Source organism: Siniperca chuatsi, linkage group LG11, assembly GCF_020085105.1.
Source record: "Siniperca chuatsi isolate FFG_IHB_CAS linkage group LG11, ASM2008510v1, whole genome shotgun sequence".
NCBI lineage: Eukaryota > Metazoa > Chordata > Actinopteri > Centrarchiformes > Sinipercidae > Siniperca > Siniperca chuatsi.
This window is the reverse complement of record NC_058052.1, coordinates 17113121-17138176: the sequence shown is the minus strand read 5'-3', so window position 1 is coordinate 17138176 and position 25056 is coordinate 17113121. Positions and strand designations below refer to the sequence as shown.

Here is a 25056-nt window from a genome sequence, read left to right as displayed (position 1 = left end):
CAAAATAATGGTGTGTGGCAACCCAGTGCTTTCGCGGGCCAGCCAATTGTTTGTTTTTGTGGTTCTGCTTTGTCATCAACAGCATGTCTTTTCTAATCTCTGGCACAAAGGCAACAATGAACTCTGGAAAACTCCAGGCTCTCAGCATGCGCGACCACTGCCAGGGGGAGGTTTTGGGGGCTATTTCGCCACCAGTCAGTGCTGTGCAGCGTTTAGTCTAGCATGAGACGCCTAAGGGTGAGCACCCGAGTTTTCACACATTAAAGGTGCGGAAGGGGACCAAGCACACCGGGGATACCACCAACCCAGGGGAGAGAAGCGTAACATCATGTTCAAAACCAGGTACCTGCACGAGGTGCGCAAGGAAAAGTACGAGCGCTCGGATGTCTACGATGAGGACCCTGAAGACTCTGCGGGCATCTCAGCCATCCAGGGCTGGGAGAGCCTTCAGGAGCTCAACAGCCGCTTTGCCCGGTACATCAACAGGGCACGAGTCCTGGAGCAGCGCAACGCCGTGTTCCGTAAGCAGCTGGAGACGCTGCAGCGGATGGAAGAGTCCAGCGGCCTAGAGGAGGCCTTCACAGAGCAGATTGAAGTCAACAGGCAGCGCATCCGAGAGCTGTCCTCTGACCGTGCCAAGCTGGAGCGAGAGCTGAAAGATGCTTGCCGCATGCTGGATGAATTCACCAGCAAGTAAGAGAGTGGACAGTGGTTGGTCTTATCTGTGTGTCAAAGGTCAAATTTCTTCTTCAGAGATGGAGTGATTAGAAATGTATAGAAGTGTTCTCAGAAGTGACGATGCTGGTTTTAAAAATGGATACTTCTCATGAAATATGGAAAGCTATAAATTAATAGATAATGTCAGAATGGATGCAATTTTCAAAGTCAAATTTATCAATTAACTGCCTTACCATCAGGTAATCATGCAAACTCATCATGCAAAATCATGCTGAAAAATAAATGTATTCTGAATACTGTAACATACACTTCACACACTTCATTACTAGACATAAAAAAAAAAGATATTGAATAGACATTGAATTGAAATAATGGTAAATTAAAGGGTCAGTTCCCCCTGATCACAGAAACAAATGCCAAACAAAGCAAAAAACAAAACAAAAAAAAAAAACACTTACCACTAGTAATATCCATGCATCCACTAAATATAATGGAGGTGAATGGAATTTCATTTGTAATGCTCACACTAATGTCAAGCAGCATTTGAAGACATTAAAATATAATCCAACTGCAACATTTCTTTCCAGAAAGAGTCTCCATGTTATTGTGGATAATCCACAGAACACACTGTCAACAGTTTTGATAGGGACTATTTGTTCGGTAGAAAGTGGTTCCAGTGAAAACTGTTCACAGTGAGATCTGTGAATTATCCAGAGTAACCATTTTCCAATGCAATCCAATGCTGTGAGCACCAAAAAATGAAATTCCATTCACTTCAGTATTGATGTGGTGGCAGGAATCTACGAGACAGATGTCTCAATACCTGAGCAATAAAGTCGAAACTATCTGCAGGGAGGTTTTTTTTGCAACGCTTTTATTTCAACTATCTGCAAACAGTCAGATGTCTGCAGGCAGCGAAGCCTCACTACATTACTGACATGTTGAGAAGAATATTGACCGACTGGTTGCATTGGCTGGTGAAGAGAGTTGGATTTCACCACTTGAAGTTTTTAATTACAGCTCTAACACGTTACAAACACAGAGGTGTTTTGCTTCAAGAAAGAAATTAGTTTGTTAATCTGTCCTGTCTCACTGTCAACGCACAACACAAACATGCAATCAGACTCAAATAACACACAGATGATCTAAGAGTGTACTATGGAATACTGTAGTTTAGTATGATAATGTCACGTTGTACCCCCTACCGCTTTATATTAACACATAATTGAGATGTTTTTATGTTCCAGATACAGAAATGAATGTGATTATCAAGAACAGCTACGGGGCACACTGGAACAGTTAAACAAGGTACTGTATGGATGAAATTAAGTTTGTTTACACAATCATATATATGGAAATGCAAAACAGCTTTTTAATAAACCTGCATCAGAATTCTCCAACATTTTAAACATTGAAAAACTTGGGCATGTGAAACAAGATACAGCACAAAAAAATGATTTTTACTATATTTTTACTGTATTGGTTTTATTGGTTTTATTTGGACTGAACATATCACAGAGAGGTTAATTGATTTTAGATTGCCAGTATGACACTGGGTTGGACACTGAAGAGTTTTCTCCATATCATTGTATGATTGCAGTATGTCACTTCAGTGTTCTTTGGCTTTTGTTGAACTCAATACACTACACACTGTACCTTTTGCTGTTTTTTCCCTGGGTCCCCTATTGTTGTTTTGCTCCTCTCTTCTCTTCTCCCCTCTTCTCTTGCAGGAAGCTGATAGTGCTCTGCTGAGAAACCTGGAGCACCAGATCCAATCACAGTTCCTGCAGGACGACATCAACTCCACCAGAGATAGACACAAGAAGGTCAGTGGCACTAATGGTGAATGATCAAAATGAACTAAACTAAAAACTTATTTTGCAACTCCACGTTCTTAAACAACTCTCTCCAAGCCTCTTCAGATGACATATAATCATGTAATAAAGATTTTGGATAGGCAGCCATTAAGATCTCAATGAGATCTCATCATTGCCATGTTCCAAAAAATAGTTTAGATATCATCGACAAAACTAACTATCTGTAAATGTAAATGTATCTACTTTTATGACACCTATATCGTATTTTCTGTTTAACATTTGTGTTTTTTATAACTAAATATGTATTTTCATTGCACAGAATGTGTGTTTTTATATATAAAATTCTACAGAGAAACCCAGTGTCCTAGAAATTATGTTTATATACCACTGATTTGTTTTAGCAAATATGTTTTAAGGGGGACATGATTGCCGCCAGGGTTTTTCTTCAGTGGCAAAGTACAAAGCGCCAGACTTTGACACTGGAGTTCGTATCCTGAATCCTGCAAGTGACTAGGCAACAAAAAGCAAACTAGTCCTGTCTTATGATTATTATTTTTTACTTTAAATATTAACTAAGACAGCAATCTTTCCCTAACCTTACTTAAATGCTTTGAGTGCCTAAAAAAATTATGCTTCAGTTGCTATGAGGGGGTATTGTTTGGAAAACTAATGCAATTTGTTGTCATTCAATGTTTTGCAGATACATCAGTAAAAATATTTTGCAACTTTCCAGATAAGTTCATCCATAATGTTTCCTGCTTTAATAATTCCATGTCATCTTTCAAAGCAGTTTATACCTCTGACATATTGCTCTTTAAAGGGCTACCACATTTGAAATTGTGTTCATATTATTCTTTTTGACAGTATCTTTGATCTCAGGTATCAGATTTATATTTTGCATTGATTTATTCGATAACACACAGTCTGTCACAAAACCTAATCAACATCAAAGAATATTAGTTCAAAGTATTTTAGACCACAGTGTGTGCTTTTCTTTCTGTTTCTTTTGAACACTACTGACCTCAAGCCACCTCTCCTCGAATGACAAAGCACAAAAACTTGACATAGGTGCCGAAGGATGTGGTTTGATGTACTTGGGGCTTTAGCAACAATTTACCTTCTGTGATGTGATGTGACCGAGGAAAGGATTGCAGAGAAAATGTAACAGACACTGACATATGACAGGAAAGCACAAAGGAAAGACAAAAACTGAAATATTACCCTCTGTGCAGTAGAAATTGCTTGAAGGTGCAACACAATGGCCAAAAAAATGCTGAGACAAAAGAAAACTAAACTGTTTCATAATGCATCAGGCGTACTTTCCATAGACTCTCTTGCCTGAGCAATTTCTCTCTTTTTTATTTTTACCCAGTGCTGCTTTTGATGATGAATTAATCCGTGACTCTGCAATATTGAGATAGCATATCAAAGAGCACTGCTGTTACTATATTATGTGGGAAAGAATAGGGCGTCGTCTCACATGAATATTGGGCTTGTGGTCCTGAACTTTAAAGTATCCCTCTGGAGAGAGGAAATATATCTCCTCTTTATTATTCAGTCTGAGAGCTTGTACAAATGGATTCAAAAAGAAACTCTCTTTACTGTAAAAACATGCTAGCGCCATTTATAAATATATTTCAGCTAAATGTAAGCCTTTTAATGGATATTTTCATTCCAATCTCAATAAGAAGTTAAAAGTAAATAAGCAAGAGGTTTGTGAGCAGACTAGATAAAATGGTGCAAGTTTGCAAAATGGAGGGATGAGCTTCCTTATGATGAGTTGTTAGTTATTGTCAGGTATTATATTAGTTATTTTATGTTTTCCTTTTATATTATCTTCCTCTACACAGAACCTTGCAGAGATCCAGACATATGTAAACATTTTGCAGCAAATCAACCAGACACTTCCCCTTGTTCCCAATGTGTCAGTGGGCATTTCTGAGGTGAGGTCACTAATGTTGTCAGTGTGTGTGTGTGTGTGTGTGTGTGTGTGTGTGTGTGTGTGTGTGTGTGTGCTGCAGTTCCATGGGGGAGTAGATGGTGTTTGCATGTGTGTCAGCCCTGGCTACGTGTCTGGGGTTGATGAGGTTACTGGCTTCTCAGTCCAATTGGTTGCCTGTGCCTGCATTTGTCTGTGTTTTACTGTGTACGTGTGTGTGTGTGTGCACATGTGAAAAGCACAGACAGTCAAAAAGTCCACCGGACACATGGACAGGCCAGCAGTTTGACAGTGTCAGGACACATAATAAAGCAAGGAAGAATGGCTGTGCATGTTAGTTTTGTGTAACAGATGGGAGTGTTATTTAGACGAACATTCCTCAGAGGCAGAGCTGCACTGGATGCAGAAATTGTTTAATTGGTTGAGTTAAATTTCAGTGGAGGATACAGACAAAGAGCCACAGCTCTTGGCTGCTGTGTTGAGCTGAACTCCAGTGAAAATAAGAAAAAAAATAATTTCTACTATAGCGCACTCACATCAAGATGTAAACCAGTGAGAACTTCACTGTAAGTCCATAGAAGAGTTTACTAAGGTGATACTATCTAAAATTCTCATATGCCTAGCTTAGCTTGTTAGCCTAGCTGACCGGCCAAGTTCATACTCACGTACATCTACAGCTACTGTATTTGGCTTACTGACCTTCCAACATCCTGAATGCTATGGTAATGAATGAATCAAAAAGATTTTTTGTATAGACAAAATTAGTATATGTATTATTTACATCCAATTCAGTTTTGCCAATTACTTCATCAGTGATGGCTCACTACTAGTTAGCTAACGTTATGATTAGCTAGATTTGCTGCAGGTTAAAGACAAAAGCTAGCCTACTCTCTGCATTATCACTGACTGGACAAACTAGTTAAAAGCACACTTACAAGATAACACCATAAACTTAAAACTTCCACCAACTTTAAAGAGATTTAAACCATTATTCCTTATTTTACTTATCATTTTACTATACCATTACTGGATTTTAATTTTAAATTGGTCCAAAACTTAATAATGTCACTTCATCGTAGAAAAGGTTTCAGTCGTAGTCATCTGGACACTGTTTTCAGAATCAAGACATTTTGGCTCCCATTCGGAAGTCATTCTCAATTGTGAAAATGGTCTGAGAACTCAGAAATTTAAGCTACTCTGTGTTGCTTAAGCCTTGCCCTCAGGGAAGAGTCTTCCTGAGTGGATGAATGAGGGACTACACCGTCTTAATGTCACTTCATACAAAAACACCTCTGCTTACAATAAATGTTTGAATATTATAAACTCTATGAACTAAAATGATTTGTGTAGAGAACTATGGCTACTCACTAAAGATCATCATCAAACATCTACCAGGTGTAACGAGTAAAGCTCTAACAGCAGCCGCTTGTGTCACTTTTATCATTATTATTCAGTTTCTGGGTAGTGGACACTGCACTCCAAACACTCAATCAGAATCAGGTTCAATACGTTCATTTTGAAGGGTAGATGAACAGAAAACATCACTGCTTTTGTGCTGCTGGTTGCAACGCAATTGTTATAGTGCCCTTAATTTAAAAATCAATCACTCAAGCTTTTAATACAGTGAGACTTCAGAAAGAGACTTGACTGCCAGGTGTGTGAGTGCGTGCGTGGCATAACCCTATGTTGTAAAAACATTGTGCTTCTCTCTGCATGTTCTCATTGATTTGTGCTTAACATATAAAGGAGCAGGAGAAGCTGCTGGCCCAGAGGAAAGTGCCGGAGCTGCGGAGTCAGCTGGAGGAATATAAGAGCGCCCTCTGTCAACTGCAGGCCCAGAAACAACGCCTACAAACTGAGGTGGGTCACACAGTGACCATGACAACAGGAGTGTCACATTGATTTTGTGCAATTTCTTTTTTTGACATGCTGTGTTTCCTTTTTTTTTTTTTTTTTTTTTTACCACCAACCCAACCAGACACCACTAAGACCAGTCCAAACTCGTGCTCTCTGTTGTGTAGAACACTTGTAAATTTTGTAGGGATACAACTAACAATTATTTTCATTATTGATTTACACTGCAGGTTATTTTCACAAATAATTGATTAATTGTCTACAAAATGTCAGAAAATAGTCATGTTTTCGCACAGCTCAAGGTGATGTCTTCAAAGTCAGACCAACAGTCCAAAACCCAATATATTCAATTTACTATCATAGAAGACTAATCAATCTATATTCACATATGAGTATCTGGAACCAGTGAATTTTTCTCATGTTTGCTTGAAAAGTTACTATTAAAATTGCCAATTCATTTTCTCGATTGACTAATAGATTAATCAACTAATCATTTCAGCTCTAAAATTTTGAGGAAAACCCATTTGTCTTATTATCCAAAACATGTTCAGAAGATAACTATTAGGGATTCATTGACATAAAAACACACAAAAACAATTGTTTACTTCTACTACCAATCAGTAATCAGTTTCTTAAATATTTCAATCACATTTATTTCTGTGTGTGATAAATACATTTCTAGTTTACATATGCTGTTAGAATTATTTTTCAAGGGGCATTTTCTTTTTACTTTTGGCTTTTCTCATTTCACTTTGTTTTTATGTATTAATAACTACTCACTGAGCAAGGGATTAAATACATAGGCCTTCAACTTACAGCCTCCATAATGTCATGCTAATAGCTAGATGCTGCAGAAATAACACTAGATGCCAGCCATGACCACCTTATGACAGCAGGGTAGTTATTGGTTTAGCAAAGACAGTGTTTCCTCACAGGATATGAGAAACACAGGACTACTGTAGTTTAATGGAATAAAATGCCACACAATCAAATTTAGAACCTGCATTGATTTCCAAAGTTTATTCACTGCTTTGTTCCTATAGGTTTTGACTAAAGACATACCTCTGCTATCTGCACAAATGACGCTCTTCACTCCATGCACCATATATCTCTCATCTATTTGGACCCTATAGAGGCTTACAATGTGATACGTTTTATCCGTATTTAGTTGTTAATCGCATTGTTTTGCATCAATAAACTATTGCTTTATTTGTCTGGAAACACTGTTTTATTTTGTACAATTCTTATAAGAAATACTGAGGAGTTAACCCCTGTGTTGGGCACAAATTAAATTCTGGTTTTAGTTTTATCCTTATTTATCATTTCTCTTGACTTCTCACCTTCATTAGCAACACATACTAATGTTATTATTAATGACGTGCATTGCACTGTTAAATCTACTCAAGGGGCTTTAATCATAACTTCTTAATTAATTCTTGCCTCTGTCTCTTCTTTCAGACGACAGTGTTGGAGCAAACCATCAGAAACACACAGGAGAGTTATGACAATGAGATCCAGATGAATAACGAGCAAATCGAATCTCTGCGGAAGGAGATCGAGGAAGCTGAGAGGTCCCTGGAGAAGTTCACCAGTGAATGTCGCCACCTGGCCATGTACCAGACATCTCTTGAGAATGAGCTGGAGAGGTACAAGAGGATCATCGAGAACGAAGATAACAGGTAGACTGCCCCCACCTGGTTGCTGACATACACAGAGACATACTTACACAGACATGCAAGGCTTGCCAAAATGGTTAACTGTTCACTTCAGTCAGGTTAGCTATAACAAATATGGCATGTAGAGGAACGGATCTATTCACTGAAGGCTGAAATAATTGCTGAGAAACATTAATTTCAGACCCCCCAGTAAATACAATTTAAAGGTTAAAGCAATACATAATGCTTTTACACAATCAAAACATGACCAGGATAATTTTAACATGAAAATAGATCAACAGCTGCAAAAACAAAATGGTTTAAGGATTTACATTCTTGTAAAATTTTCTCAACACAGATGCAGGGCTATAGCCATTAGTCTATTAGACCATAGGTCATTAGTCCAGATTCAGACAGGTTGTGCTGAACCGTGAAATGTTTGACTAGCCACTAAAAAAGGTTTTAAAATGTTCTGATTATATTACTTTTGTACATTTTAATTCATTTAACTGCTTAAGAAGGTCTAAATGCTGTTTCAAGGCCTTCTCCACACATTCAAGAGTAGAATCTAAACTCCTTAGGTCGTTAAAACCCCCACATTCCCAAAAATGCCTTGATGTCTTACAGGTACAGAGGTTAGGCCTGTCTCAAATGACATACTGTTACTAGGTTAATGTAGGGTGCTGAATGAGCCAGCAGATGGCACTGTGTGACAAAAAATGTTTTCCTATACTGCACTAGCACAAGAACAATAATAGCGTTTCATTTCAGATTAGCTATATTTGTGTTATTTAAAGTTACCTGTTGTTTCCTTTTCTGGAAAATGTGAATTATCGATTTCCTTACCAGATTTCCCTGCACAGCAAAGCTGTTCAGTGCATGGTTGTTGCATGGGTGACGTTTCACTGCTCTCTTTTCTGCAGGTTGAATTCAGCGATAATTGGCACTCCCATTACCCTGTTCACCACTAATTACCGCTACACTCACACACCCACTGCATCAAGCAGGGGGAGAGGTAGGGCACCGCAAGCACATCAGAGCTGGTTTACATTGAGATTCACTATTGAGTGCATGTACAATCAGCTGCCATTGTTATAGACAGCTTTCTCATAGAGATTTAGTCTTACAAAGCTAACAAAGCTCCTGGCCTTTTAAAGCGATGTCTTTATTGTCTTTAGCATCCCAGAATATTTTGGTGTGTTGGTGCATACATAATGTTGGTATTTTCTTAGTTCACCAGTTCCAGCTAATTGAGTTATGATCTCATTTGTGTCCAGATATCACCCAGGCTATCCAAGATATCACCAGTATCAAGCCCCGCCAGAAGATCCTGGCCAAGAAGGTCTTGAAGAAGAAAGAGCTGACCCCAAAAGATGTGATCGACAGTTGCCAGGAGGAAAGAAATGGGGGAGCTGCTGGAGAGGCTCTAGATAAAGAAATGAAGGGGATCCCATCTGAGGAAGTGCAGGAGGAGAGGGTGAAGAGAAAAGAGCAGAGACCTGTTCTCTCTGGAGTGTCTCCACAGGATGTCCCAGATGGAGCTCAGATCAGCAAGGCCTTTGACACACTTTGTAACATCGTCAGAGACAGAATGAGGAAGTACAAGAAGCCTGAGCCAATCGCTGACTTCTACACCAAGGGTCGTTACGTCCTTGTCACCGGCGAAGGCAGCTACCTAGATCCTTGCTTCTACACCTCCACACCATCAGCCGGCCACATCTTCGTCACTATCAGAAATGGAATGATGCCTCCCTTTGAGCCCTCTCCTCCACCTCCTCCACTTCCTCAGCCCATAGACCCCAGGCCTCTCAGTCCCACCCTGCCCTCTAATGGAGGAGGAGGAGGAAAGGAGGATGATAAGGGTGGAAGAGGTAAGGACAGTAATGGAGGTAAAGATAAGCATAGGAACGGAGAGCCTCACCCTCACTCTAAAGATCCAAGCCCAGTCCCCCCAACCTCTGACCCAAGCTCCGGCCCCAAAGATCCCACCCCAGCGGCCAGTCATCCCAAGAAAAACAAGGATGACAAAGGGCCGAGTAGGCCCACTCCAAAGCCTGCGCCTCGTGGTGCCAGCACCAGCTCCAGTTCCAGCTCCAGTTCCAGCTCCGGTTCCAGCACCAGCACCAGCACCAGCTCTGGCAGCTTTACCCCAGACGCCATGAGCTACGAAAAGGTGGAGGTGGTGGAGTCTGTGGAGAAGTTCTCCAATGGCCACAAGGTTAAAGGTTATGAGGAGACTTCCATGGTGGTGGAAACCATGATCGAGAAGTCCAGCAAGAAGAAACACTGAAACCATGTCACCTGACATGAAGAGTCAGTCAATTCCACCAGGGTCATACATGGTTGAGGTCATTTAACAAGTAGACAACACTGTTGGTATCGGACTACATAAATACCACTGTTCCTCAAACTACTGTAATAAGACCAATGTTTTTTGTCTTGAAAGAGACCAACCATGCTTAAAGACCAACTACACATTCCTGCTCTGATATTCATATTCATATTCTTCCATTTGCTTGCAGACTCTGGTCTTGCGTCCAGAATACATTTGGCTGGTTCCATAAGTACTGCTGTTGTTGTTCGACTTAACACCCATGCTCATGCGATGAGTCCTTTACTGTCTGAAAACTTGGGACAATGAAAAACGAAGCTCCATGCCACTAATAAAAATTCATAAGAAAAGAAATAAAAAACTGGGAAGTTGTGCCACCCTCTGAACTCTGTCTTAGAACTCTAATTTCCCCCTTTGAGCTCATTTGTTCAATTGGATGCCACTGCCTGCCCTCAGCACAATTTTGCTGTGTATTAATTTGCTTTGATATATTGAATAATAAAAAAGATTCAAACATCAATTGATACTTTGTTCTGTTTGCTTTTAGACAAACACTGTGTACCAAGCACCTCACACACATATTTGATAGGTCATAAACCACTTATGCATGTGTATGTGGACACAAACATTTTACAGTATATTAATTTTAAAAATGCACCTATATTTTTGGTGTACATGACAGTTTACAGATGGTCGTCACAGTAACCTTCACACCCTCACTCTGGGTTAAGAAGTCTTATTTTAGGTGCTGCAGCATCCACAGGAAACTCATTCATTTTTGATGTGACCTAGAGTAGTTCACAATGTCCTCTTAATTTAGTATGATCCAATCTGCCTCCAGAAAGGATAGGAGAATAGTAAGAGGAAAAGCACAATGATGATCTCAGATATGAAAGACGGAATGAGCAACAGATGTCAGAGAGGATTTGTGAGAAAAATATAAATATTTGACCTGATTAAGCTACAGAAAGCTACTTAAAACCAAATATGTTTGAATATTGACAGTCCAAAGAGAAGAAAATAGTGAATGAAAAGAAGATAATGGTTGAGATAATTAGTCGTCCCCCAGGTCAGTGATATTGCTTGAGTTTCTTAGCTCTCCCTGTTATAGCCATAAAGAAATGTTCTTTTCCTACTCTGCTTTTAAACCTACATTAACTGTTCACTGACAAATTATCATGATGAATGTAAGTCAAAATATTTAACTCTACTTTTAGCTCTACTTATAACTAGCTAAAAAATATCTGGTTAAATGCTCCACTTTGTTTAGTAGCTAGCTGCTAACGTTGTCATTTGGCGCCGCTCAGGGAACGTATAGTTGGTTTTTGGAGCTTTTTCACTGAAAACAGCTGCCTGCTGCCTCTGGAAACGATGCTGAGAGGTGAGAGTGAATAACAACAGTAAAGTTGCGGGCCGTAAAACCAAAACAATGAGCTGGAAGACGATAAAACACTCCAAAGAGGTGAAGGGAACTGCAGAATCAGGTGATAATTTACTGTGTGTTCATCACTACAAGTGACGCATTTCACATTACATGTAATCATGTGATCCAGTGTTAATAAAAGAAAAATATTGATTATAGCTGCTTTAAACAAATCAGATCATGGCAGAGATCATTAGTAGTCTTCCTTGCCTATGATGTTGCAAGAGAGGTTCTAAAAATTATTACTACATTTGTCATAAAATATATGTTGCCTTCTGTTTCACATAGAATACACTTTGCCATTTTGTCAAGTAATTGTCCTTTTCCTTCTCTGATACTAAGAAATCCAGTATATTTCCTGCAAAATCCAGCCAGGCAGCAGAAGACATTCTTTAAATGCAGCGTGACTGAGTTTTCTCTGCATGTTTTATAGTCAATAAATTGCTGAAAATTGTTATGACAGTGGTTTATTGGTGCTACATGTAGCACCTTTAACAAAAACATGTGTCTATAAAGTGAGGAGTACCTTGGCAAAAGTAGCTTAGGCTCCACTTTTAGGGGGGCATTTTTCCCTTTATTGGGCAGCACAGTACAGAATGAAAGACACTGAAAGATTGGGCCACCAGGATGTTGCTTGTGCTCCACTTTTCAGAATTTATATTTTTAGACAGGGACATTTTTACTTCACATTCTTTGTCTTCTGTCTTTATCAAATTCTTTGGTTTTCACTATAAAAGTTTTGGACATTCAAATGACAAGAGAATGGCATGTTACTATTACTCAGTATATTCAGTAGTGTGATGCAAATCACTCAAGTGCTTTAATAAACAGCTGAATAGATTTATTATAGTATACGTCAAAGATTATGAAATATCAACTGAGGACCACAGGCTGCAAAATGAATCACATATTCCTTTCCTTGTTTATATAAACAGTGCGTGTCACATAAAAATATAAACAGAAAGAAGTATCACTGCTCTGTTTGCAAGATATTAAACTTTAAGTAGAATGACACAGAAAATCATTTACAGTCACAAACTGTACAACAGTTGGCAGAAGAGAGGTGCAGGGCAGCTAAAGCAAGAGCATGAAAGAGTGGATTATATTTGGTTTATGTACAATTCTGTAAAGTGTAAAAATTCAGGTGATATAGTTTGCTTTCTCTATGTAGAACTTATTAATAAAGGTTACACTTTTATTATGATTGGATTACAAGAAACATTCATTGGCGGTAGGGGGCTAATTGAAACACTTGATAACAAAAAGCAGAGTGAAGAGAGGTAGACAAAAGGGAGAATAACGAGCGTGAGAAGAACTGAGGAGATGCAGTGAGATTTAGAGAAGGATAGAGCGAGATTGCAGAGAGGGAGAAAGATAAGAGAAAGTGAAAGAGTTGGCAACATGCAGATGGGATTTTAGTTGTTTTTACTCAGCAAGCTCTTCAAACTTCTCTCTACAGCCTCATCCAGCTCCTCCTCCAGCTCCTCCTTTTTGGACATTGCAAGTTTGGACTGATAATCACGCACTATCTGGTCTATATAAGGGGCACTTTGTGTTCCGTGCAGCATGAGAGTCCACTCCTTCAGGACTCCGCGCTGTGGCTCCTCACCCTGAAAGCCCACCTCCAGGACCCAGGTGCCGCGGGGGTCCTCGCCCCAGGTGTGGGTTGTCATGAAGGGCCACTTGTCGAAGCCCACCTTGGAGTCGTCGTCACGGGGCCTTCGGCTCAGCAGGATCGACTTTGTGCCCATGGGCGAGGTCATGTTGATGTTGAGGTCGCCGCGGCGGCTGGCGTTGACAGTGACCACCGCCTGAACATGCTCCAGGTAGCGGACAAAGTTGTCCTTCCCCTTGCAGGCGTCAGTAGCGATGGCCAGCACCAGCTTGTTGCCAGACTGGATTTTACTGGAGAAGGAGAAACAGATTGAACAAATTAAAACTGTGTGGCAGAGAGACAGAGAAAAGTCAAATGTCAGTATTAAAAATTAATTTTAAGACAGAGTATGGACAGAATATCACCACAAGTTGATGGCTTTGGGTATCCCTTGACCAGATGTCAAACCTATTTTTGTCTTTCAGATTACTTACAGTATGTCCTGCACTCCTTTGAATGTCCTAGTAAACTCAGTATTTTTTCCTATAGAACCATTCAACCCTGAAGGAGAATCAAGCCTTTTTGAACCTGCTCTCTCACCCCACAACAGCAGCGATGACTGTCATGTCTGCTTACTTCACCTTGACTTGCTTGCTGTTCAAAAGTCTTAAACTATTATGGTTTCATTTGGAATGTGTAATTTCTCATGTACTTAAATATGTATCAAACAAATCTGAAGAATAGAATGAAGTTTCACTTTAAGTTATGTGCATCATAAGTAAATCATAAGTAAATAGACCTTAAAGTGAGATTATTTTGTCAACGTTATTCTAGTTAAAACAACGAGCTATACAATACACGGGGGCTGCAACTGATGATAATTTCCATTATTAATTTATATAACAATTATTTTTTCAATAATTGAACTATTTTAAAAAATAGTGAAAAATTCCCATCACAAATTCTCAGTGCCAAAGACAATGAGACAATGACTTCATAAAAATGCATCAAACAGTCTAAAACAGATATAAAACAGAGGAAAGCAGCAAATTGTCACGTGTGTAGCTGGAAGTAGCAAATGTTTGACACGTTTGCTTGATAAAGTGTCAATTAGAAACAGTAATTTTACATAAGAAAAAGTTTGAACAATGTGCAATAATGCCTCACCGCCTGTTCAATGGATTTATATAATTGTACTGTAGAACAGTGTTTATTATATAGCACACTGTGAATCTGAGGACTTTTGTCAATAAATTAGGCTATGTGTGTAACATATACTGGACCAGGTCTGAATTCCAGCTCAGTGTGTGAATAGATTCTTTGTCCTTTTTTTGTCATGATGGATTTGTTAAGAACAGAGTGTAAAAGCAGGCTGGTCTTGGTATTGTTGCTGCTTTGTGGTTGGAAGACATACTGCTGTTCCCATCTCTGGGTGACGGAAAGAAAGAGTGAGAACACAGCAGGGCAGGGGTGGTGGCTAAAGGCTAAGAGGAGGCTTAATAACAATATTAGAGGCCGAGGCTTCTAATAATGTTACAGCAGTCAGTGGTTAATTGGGGGGGTGGGGGGGTGGACTGGAGAGAAGGCAACAGGGACAAGACAGAAACTGAGTGAGAGAGACGTGTGGAAGAGCATTCAGTTTGAAAAATGATTAATAGAGCACTATGCTGAGAACAGATAGGTGAGTGCAGTGGTGAGCTGCTAAGGGATGATGAAGCAAATTACTATTCCCAGAAAAACAGAACAATTCACTCTGGGGTGTTTCACCCTAGAATGTATGGTGAGACATTTGACATAACCAAATATTAAACAGTTTTTCCATTAACAACATGACTCTACATGTGTGGGTTGTTATGTGTAAGAACAAAGTGTAAAGTTACAACTTTAAAGTCATTTAAACATGCAATTTAATGCCCACTTTCTTTTTTTCTCCATCTTCATTATCATTAAAAGTGTCATTATTGTTTATGTTTGATCATTATATCATTATTATTATTAGTTTATTAGAATGTATGACTGTGAGTATAACTAAATCTGGGAGTGAATATGCCCAGATCTCATTTTTTATTCGATTTTGAGCGCAGCAGGTGCACAGTTCCCATCAGATAATGTGTGAGAGTAATTACAGCAGTCGGTCATAGAGCAGGGAGAGGGATGCCTCTGAAGGGCAGGACCAGTGGAGATAAAAACAACCCCACCACACAGTGGGGCACTGCGTGCCAGCTCCACTGATAATGAGAAGTTCTCCTCCAGCTAAGTAAGCCACAGCCAGCCAGAGCAGCTATCAGATCAATGCTGAGCAGTGTGTTTGCGAGCATGGCTATATTGGTGTTTATTGCTTTTCTCTGGTGATACACTATCATCAGAGGTGGGCTTTTTGTAATTATATCTCTACCACAATAGAGGTAACAGGAGCGCTGTTGTGCTGCTGTGGAAACAGTGAACTGATGAAATACAGTGGTGTGAAAAACTGTTTGCCCCCTTCCTGATTTCTTTTTTTTTTGCATGTTTGTCACACTTAAATGTTTCAGATCATCAAACAAATTTAAATATTAGTCAAAGATAACACAAGTAAACTCAAAGTGCAGTTTTTAAATGAAGGTTGTTATTATTAAGGGAAAACAAAATGAAGACTTTGGAGTGGCCTAGTCAAAGTCCTGACCTGAATCCTATTGAGATGCTGTGGCATGACCTTAAAACGGCAGTTCATGCTCGAAAACCTTCCAATGTGGCTGAATTACAACAATTCTGCAAAGATGAGTGGGCCGAACTTCCTCCACAGCGCTGTAAAAGACTCATTGCAAGTTATCGCAAACGCTTGATTGCTGTTGTTGCTACTAAGAGTGGCCCAACCAGTTATTAGGTTTAGGGGGCAATCATTATTTCACACAGGACCATGTAGATTTGGATTTTGTTTTCCCTTAATAATAACAACCTTCATTTAAAAACTGTAATTTGAGTTTACTTGTGTTATCTTTGACTAATATTTAAATTTGTTTGATGATCTGAAACATTTAAGTGTGACAAATATACAAAAAAAAAGAAATCAGGAAGGGGGCAAACAGTTTTTCATACCACTGTATATGACACAGCCAGTGACACAGCTTTTAACACACAGCTCAAAAATAGCCTGAAAAAGGGTGATGGTGTTTCTCCCTCATGAATACTATCTTTGTGAGCAGTTATTCTTTCAGATATTTAAGGTTTGTCCATGTGTGAGCAAAGAGCTGATGCCACTTTCTGCAATGGAGCCCTAAATGATCATGGAAAGTCACATCCACGCTGCATATAAGGCAAGTCCTCTCCACCATTTGCATCCTCAGGGATGCAATAAAAGCCATATGACTCTTAAGGGATGCTCCTTTTTTATCTGACACTGCACTCAAGGGAGGCACACACACAGGCACTTTCCCACCATGTTGTCGTGACTGCATCATCTGTCTAGCACTGATTAGAGACTAAAATAAGGAATTGGAGGTGTTCATGGTGGCAAAAAATGCACAGACGTACTGTATTCAGTCTGCTTTTTTATCTTCATCCACACATTGACACTTTCACAATGCATGTGAAAGCTCAGGGTTAGGTCACACACATCTACACACATGAACACCTCCACCTCGAATCCTTTGCTGGCTGTGAGTCAGTTTAATTGACAGTGTTTCCAGGGCACACCATGCTGGGCCATTTGTGGTGCTCTAATTAGAGCGAATAAGAGGGCTTACCACAGGAAACCACCAGGCATCACACACGGAAGCTCAAAGCCTCAGGATATGATAGATGGATGGATTGCAGAGTCCTTGTAAGGTATGCAAAGGACGACAGGGGAAAGAGAGGAGGAGGAGGTGAGAATGGAAAGGAAATGATGACAGGGAGGGAGGCTGGAAGCACAGGAGAAAGTGAAAGCAAGGCTGTAGATGGAGGAGATGAGGGGATGAAGATAGAGTTATGCAAGGGGAGATACTACTTAATGTGGGTGGACACAGGGAGGATAAGATAATTAGACATTATCAGTGTACAAGTATGTGCACTGGATGTTTCAAGTTTCCACATCACTTCTGTAAGTTGTATATTGGACCATGATTGGCTTCCACACTAGTTGTGATGTCACAAAATCATGCTTGTAGGCCTTAAACTCAGATTTAAAGCGAGACTATGTTACTTTAGCTGAACAGCAGCCACTGTGGCTACAAGGGACAATATTATAAAGCTAAATGCTAATCTACTGTTTAGCATTTAGCTAAAATGCTAAACTACTGTAACAGTATTGAAGTGGAGTTATAAAGTCAGTGAACTAGCTCCAACTTACATCAACATTTACCTAAAGTTTGGGAACATTAGCTAAGATTAGTCATCATAAGCTACAGGTCACACCAGACCAAGTGAAACTAAAGCAGCAAAACCATTGATTGTATTACTGTGTTTCATTGCTTACAAATTCAACTTTTCGTGTGTAATAGGAAAAGTTTGTTATTTCTTCTCTCAGAAGTTACATACTCTCGCTTTAAGGTGAGCACAGAAACACTTCACACATACATCATTCTGCACAGTGAAGGTCAGAATTTTTTTATTAAACTGAAAAGGCATGTCTTCAATTTTAGATGTCTTTTCAACATTGTCAACAATTTTGTCAGGGATGTTTACCATATTCTGTCATACAGAAATCCAATTCAGATGTCAAAAGAGCGCCTGTCAGGATATCAGTCTATGTCTTTATAAATCTACAAGACCATCAGACAGACTGAGCAGCTAATCTAAATATTACAGGGTTAAGGAGTGGACACTATCATTGCAGATGTTTTATTGAATTACCCAAATTGGGATTACCCAGTAATTAGTAACATAATTGTACCCAGATTAGGTGTCTCTTTTGCTCAGCAGTCTTTTCCTTACAACATCTTGGTAGGGACAGTTTGAAACTGTAGAATGTGTAGTGAACACATGTAATATGCAGTATGTATAGTATAAAAAACAAAAAATTGGTAGAAATGTGACTCACTGGGTCTCCTGAATGGATCCGGCTACGCAGTGGAAACGCTCAGGCACAGTTTTCCATTCCTTGGCCATTTTTACCATGCCCCCAGCGTCCAGCACACCATAGCCAAACAGGTGGTTGAACTCGAGGCCCACACCATTCCTCCTCCACTGATGCACCTCGTCATGTAGCTGGTTCCTCTTGGAGGTCAGGACTGACAGGTGCTGCATGTCTCTCCATGTCAGGTTAGGGCTGGGGCGGACAAACAGTCACCAGCGTACATAAGACATAGGCAGGGGGATAAAGGAAGTATAGAGGTGATGGTGGAGAGACAATATTGTAAGTTAGAAATAGTAGGCTAGCAGGAAAAAAAAATAACATTTAATGTTCAGCAACAAATACTAAATCAATTCTGATTCATGGTTTTGCTTTACATGCATTCTATTATTTAAACATCATACTCTCTGTATTTTGAGGCAGATGGTTGCCTTTGTTTGTGTCTCCCTCCATTATCTCAGCTGTGTGTAGTGACAGCTTTGTTCAAGCTGACTCATTGACTCCTGCTGTTGCATGGTTCAAGTGTGTTTGGGCAGTAAAAAGACTCGTCCTAACAGCCTCTTGTGTTATTTGCTGACGGACAGGGTGAGCATCCGCTCCTCCCAACAGCAACATCATTATTGTGTGTGCAAAGCAAACAATGTTTCTTTACTCAACTCCACTCGCTGGTGTCAGTTAATGGCAGCAGAATCTTGTGAGCCTTTAATGTGAGAAATGAAGCATCTGTGAGAAAGGAAAGGCTCTCCTCTGGGATTTAAGACGCAGTAATTCTCCAGGTTTTAGATGTGTCATATTCGTTTAATTATGTGTGGGTGGGTTTACTTAAGTGACATATGTTTTCAATTATTTTTTTTGATCCACAAGGAACAATCTGTTCTGAATTCACAAGGATTAAAAATTCAACTCAAAGTTGTACCACAGTGTTAATATGACATGATTAAGAGATTTAGTTGTTAACATCAATAATTGAAGCTTTGGTATGACCATTAGCCTAGATAATATTTTCAGCAGGTTAAGATAATCAAGCACTGCAGTGTGTTTCATCATCCAGCACAGTGTCTCTGCTACATGCATAGAGGAAAGGCAGTAATAAATAACCCATAAGCTCTAAGCCCATCTTAACAGTATATAAACTGTATTTTTCTAGCCTTGTACTGAGATATAAAGAGCACTGATCCAAATATGATTTGTGTTCTTGGCACAAGCACATAGAGTCTGTACTTTGTGGGCGACAGAATAAGCACTGTTTTACTTTTCATTCGGCTTATGGTTGTGATAAATAAGCAATTCTGTGAAAAGTGGAGAAATGATTTATGCTTTTAAGGAGTTCAGACACACAGAGAGAGAATTAGGATAAAGGATATGAGAATGGAGATTGACAGAGGAAATCAAAGACATTAATGCGATATAAAAGCTCAAGGTTGTACTTCGAAAGAAATAGCAGCTCATAAATTAATAGCATAAAAACAGTGTTCTTTCATATCAAAGATTATCCAAATCAAATGATTGAAAGAATGTTATTATGAAATTATACCTTCTGACCAGCACTTTGTTCAGCAGAGAGGAGTCAAATAATGTAATATTTGTACGTAATAACGTAATAATGTTTTATATAGACACCCCATCTAAATCAGTAATGTCAATTATTGCAGGTGTGTGGAAGGGGCAGTAGACTACATACTTAGCCTCAAGAGCCAGAGCAAAGACACCAGCTGCCTCTGGAGCTGCTGCTGATGTTCCAGAGTGACGCAGCGTGCAGTTTCCATACAGGTCTGTTGTGGCCTGAAATAACCAAATCACAGGAAAGAAAGAACCAGAATGCATTTTTAATAAGATATTTTATGAAAATTATTGGGGTTGGGAGAGTGGCTGAATATTATGTTTCACTTTAAAAAAAAAAAAAGCAAGGCCCTCCCTGGTGTTATTAATATTTTCTTTGGGCCATACCCTTGACTAAGAGAAAAACTGTAACACCCCGCAATATCTCAATAAGTAATATAATACTATTGATTGGTACAATTCATTTTGCCATTAATAGAAGTGCACAAAGATATGTTGGTATGTTAATGGAATAATAATTTCCACATTGCACAATAGAAATTATGGCAAAATGATGCTTCCTGTTTACCAAATATTCCAGTAATTCTATATTTTTGAACCAGGAGCTGTCACTGTGACTTTATATGACACGTTTACATGGTTTGATACATTTTTACTTTACTGTAGTTCTGCTTTCTGTTAACATGCAGAATAAAGTGAAGGAGGGAGATAGTGACAAATAACATTCTCTCTCAAGAGATAGAAGTTCAGTCACTAAAAACCCTCCCCCCTCGCTGAAAACATGTAGACTACCCTATCTTCAGCAAAAATAACAAACACATGCCACCCACGCTTTTTAACCCCCGTACTCCCTAATAGTTTTTGTACTATCGCAGACATTCAATATATAATTTTCTGAAAAATCATTTTCAGTTTAAGGACATGTCCAAAACCAATATGATCCTTTTGTTTTATATATAAGTTTTAGAATGATGAGTGCAGAGTGTACATTGGCTGAACTGTTATATAAACAGTCATCAGCAGGCAACTTATGTTTATATTCATTGAATAAGTATTTAATTATTTAATTTGGTGCTTAATTAGCAATGATAACAGATTGACTGAAATTAGAGGGGAAACCCTAGAGAAGATCCATGGCTCTGTCAACAGCCAAAGGTGATTTGCATAATCACAAACACAAACACTGCTGCCTTATTAAACTGGGAAATTAATTTTACACACATGCATGGAATAGAATATCAACCTATATTCTCGATATGTCCATGCTAAGCTATAAGTGCATTCATTTTTTTATAGCCATCAAGGTCAGCCATTTGTCCTCAATGTCATGCTTCAGCTGTCTCTCTTTTCTAAGATGGAATATGCTCTCTGTCTGTTTGATTCTGGTGACTCACTCACTTTTTTCAGAGATCACCCACTGGTGACACAATTCTGACACAGGTAAATGTTCAAATAGCCAGTTACAGTTATAGCCCATTTGCGTATGCCAAGGTCGGTCATCAGATTCACTTTGGTTTCTCACTTGTCCACTTTGTTACTTTTCTTTCCACTCATACAGAAAAAAATACTGACAGTAAAGTACTTTGGTGAAAATTAACTCTTTACTAATGGTTTTTCCTTGTCATGGTAGAAAAACATTTTCTAACAATAAGAACAAATTAAGGAGGACCATGAGTCCATAAAAACCTTTCATATTTCTTTTAATAATACAGCCACTTTGCGTTGATCAACACAGTATGGCGGCTGCTCTTAACATCTACAGCAAAATGATGCATCTGGATGTCCAGGAAGGTAATCAGAGAAGTGCTATTCCTCCTCCTGAACCTCCATTTTACACAACCAGCCAGCAATTACAACGCAACAGCTTCTCAGATTTTATCCCTGGTCTAATCCAATCTCCTGAAAGGCCTGGGATACACTGCCAGCTGGGCAGTTCAATCTATGAATGAGGACATATCTTAGACATAAAATGTTACAAACAGGTATTGAGTCATCTTTGAATGCTAAAAATGAACGTACCTACTGAAATAGACAACTCCAGGGACTATGGAATGTCAAAAACATTTGATTAACTTTACAACAAACATTTAAGATTATTTCTTTTTCAGTCATGTGAAAAATGTACACAAACACACTCACAACGCCAGCCTCTGGGTTCCTCTTGCGTCCATTGCTGAACGTAGATGCCAGGGTGGAGGAGCAGCTCTCATCGTACAGGGCGGTGCGTCCATCATTGATGGCTGAGTTGATGGAGATTGTCCACATGCTCGAGGCATAACCATCGCAGTTGCAGTCGTCGTAGCTACCACCGTCTCCTGATGCCCACACGTAGATGCTGCCTTTTCCTCCACGCCCCTAAAACAAGATCATCACCATCCAAGTGAAGTGAAAATATGTCACAGTTCTGCTTATTACTAGTGAGACATACATGGGAGAAATGAGAATTGGGAATTTCACCTGCTTGTGAATATACAATGTGTGCCAGTTTGCGAATAATGTACATAATCTCACACCAAATGATCAAAGAACAAATCAGAATTATATAGCAGATAAAGCAACTGAAATATGCCAAATTAGGAGGGACATTTTCAGCGTATTTATCAAGGTCTCAAAGATAATAATAATTTAGGAAACAATCAATCAATCAAATCCTTACCCATACACACACAACTGAATTATTCCAGTGCTTCAATCACTTAATTGTCTCCCAATGCAAAAATTGTACTTGTAGTTTTTAAAGCACTTAATAATTGGGCTCCCCAGTTTCTGACATGCTCACTGACTACAATCTAATCAGACCGTTCAGATAATCAGGTATTGGTTATACCTAGAGTAAGATCAAGATGGTGAGGGTACTTTTAGTCACTTTGGTCCTGCTCTGTGGAATAAAGTACCTAATCACACACTGCCTATGGAGATGTGTCACAACTGTGTTCACATTCAAAAAACTGAAAATGTGCTCAGGTTTATGATAAGCTACTCTATTTATGTGTGTCTGTTGGGTGGATGCAGGGTTTGTTGTCTTTTGGAGAGTGGGTGTTTAATCCGTGTGGAAGAAAAAAAGATCAGGGCAAAATTGGTAGACAGGAAAAGAAGAACAATGGCAAACTGCTCCATACAATACAATCATATAGTTTTCACACAAAACATAGCATTCAAGCAAAAGACAGCACACATTTGAGTTCTAAACTGGTTCATAGTCTCCTGCCCACTACTATTAAAGTGAATCTCTTTCCAGAGTTAAATAGATAAGACAAAGAAAATGGCTGCTTTTAATTAGCTCTATCCTATGCATGCATTTTGTGATGCCAACAAGCCTGTTATTTTGTTATAAATAACAATACATTGCCTTGTCCAACAACATGCATTCCCGCTTAGTGAGTACAGCAGCCATAAAATTAGAAGTAAACCATCATAATAATGGTAATACTAATGGTTGGTATAACAACAAATTAGCAATTAGTAATGCAAAAACAAAAGAAGTTATGGGTCATGATAAAGCTGAAATATTAAAGTAAATCTAAAAAAGATGTAATGATACTTGTTCTATAAGCTTGCGTCTCTCAGATTAAAAAAATGACTGACTGTCTTTTATCTTTATACAGGAACACAGCAATGCCAAAAAATTCTGAGTTGAGAAAGATATAGAAGAATTGAGAAGAACATATATGGAAACAGAATTACAGTAGTCACGACGTGACAAAAATGAAACCATTGGACATCCTTTCTGTACCTCCTTTTTGCATAATACCTTCTGTAAATTAAAAAACATTTTTAAATGTCACCTTTGTTACTGATAGAACACCTTGGAATATGAAACAACTGATTGTAGCCCCATGGAGGGAGCATCCTCTTCACCAAATGCTACACCTGTTTCTACAAAAGGCTGACAGTTTCCCCACAGAACAAAGGATCAAGTGGAGGAGGAGTGGCATGTCCTTCCCTTCACGATGCTTATTTTTGACGCTCTCTATTTGAATTGCAAAGACAGGTTCAAGTATCGTTGAGCTCACCTATGAGCTTTAGGCCTTCTGCCTTCTGTCTCCTGCACAATCCAAACAAAGTGCTTTAATTTTGTGCAGCACACGGTGTCATTTATTTCCATTAGCGGTGGCAATTTGCACAACCACACAGTTATGTTTAAAATGCAGACTTAAAGCCACTCTGTCTGACTCAGTTGTTAATATAACATGATGTCCTTCTTAATTTTAAATTTCTTTTATTGCACAGTGCACATCATGTTCAGCCTACACAGTAGCTTATATAAGTGATCATTAGAATCTAAGAAGCAAATCACAGAGTGGCTGCTTGATTAGTTGTGTTTATATGATCAGAGATTACAGTCAGTTTTGCTCTTACTCAGCTACCCTGCCTGAGACAGGGTCATTTCAGAGTAACCCACACCTGCCTGCATGATGATTTATCAAGCAAGTAATTGGCACTGTTAGCATGGCAACTCTGTGTGTGCATGTGTGTGTGTGTGTGTGTGTGTGTGTGTGTGTGTGTGTGTGTGTCCAAGAAAACCTTTAACCCAAGGGCCTATGTTTAAGTCCCTGTTGGCAGGCCTCGGAGAGTTTTCACCTTGCAGAAGTGTCCTTGAGCAAGACCAGAATACCTAATCAGCTCCAGAGGCCCTGAAACTCCACTCTGACTTTTTGGGGGGCTATGGTTAATAAATAAGAAAATATTCTTGTGGAGTTACAAGTAATGTCACACATTAGGAATGCTATGATGGACTGACTGTTCGCTTACATTCTCTGCCTCTAAACTGGCTGTTTGTAACATCAATATCAACACAGAGCACAGAACATCCTCAGTGTGTAGACCTTTTCATTTTTGTATTAGTAGAGTACAGTTAAGTAGATCTTTATTGTTTCCAAGAGGCAATTTGGTTTACAGACATCAGTCAAATGAAAACACTCTTAAGAGTCTACAGCCATGCTAGCAGCTCTGTGAGGCTGTACTTAGGCACAGCGGTGCTTTGAGCTAAAAGTTAACATCAGCATGCTAATATTGTTTACCATGTTAACCATCTTATGTTCAAGGCATAACCAAATGTTAGCAAGCATATTAGTTTGCTAACATTTGCTAATTAGCACAAAACACAAAGTACAAAGGCTGATTGGACAAATTGGAAATTGAAATTTAGACCTGATGGTGGCTAGGTCAAAAGTC

General features: G+C 39.1%; 2 protein-coding genes across 2 annotated transcripts in view; one reads left to right on the top strand and one right to left on the bottom strand.

The window, feature by feature from the left end:
• Nucleotides 1-190: 190 nt before the first annotated feature.
• LOC122884576 (filensin) lies at nt 191-10795 on the top strand. Its single transcript, XM_044214653.1, has 8 exons — nt 191-693; nt 1926-1986; nt 2409-2504; nt 4346-4438; nt 6181-6294; nt 7747-7967; nt 8867-8958; nt 9221-10795. Exons 1-8 carry the CDS (start codon nt 329-331, stop codon nt 10231-10233), a joined length of 2055 nt encoding a protein of 684 aa, XP_044070588.1. The 5' UTR covers nt 191-328; the 3' UTR covers nt 10234-10795.
• Nucleotides 10796-12517: 1722 nt separating this feature from the next.
• Nucleotides 12518-25056, bottom strand: part of pcsk2 (proprotein convertase subtilisin/kexin type 2) — a 29096-nt gene continuing 16557 nt past the window's right edge. The window contains exons 9-12 of the mRNA XM_044214654.1: nt 22021-22236; nt 20003-20103; nt 18289-18516; nt 12518-13603 (exon numbers count right to left, since the gene is read on the bottom strand). Of these exons, the coding sequence (XP_044070589.1) occupies nt 13114-13603; nt 18289-18516; nt 20003-20103; nt 22021-22236 (1035 nt within the window). The 3' untranslated portion in view covers nt 12518-13113. The remainder of the gene's footprint in view (nt 13604-18288; nt 18517-20002; nt 20104-22020; nt 22237-25056) is intronic.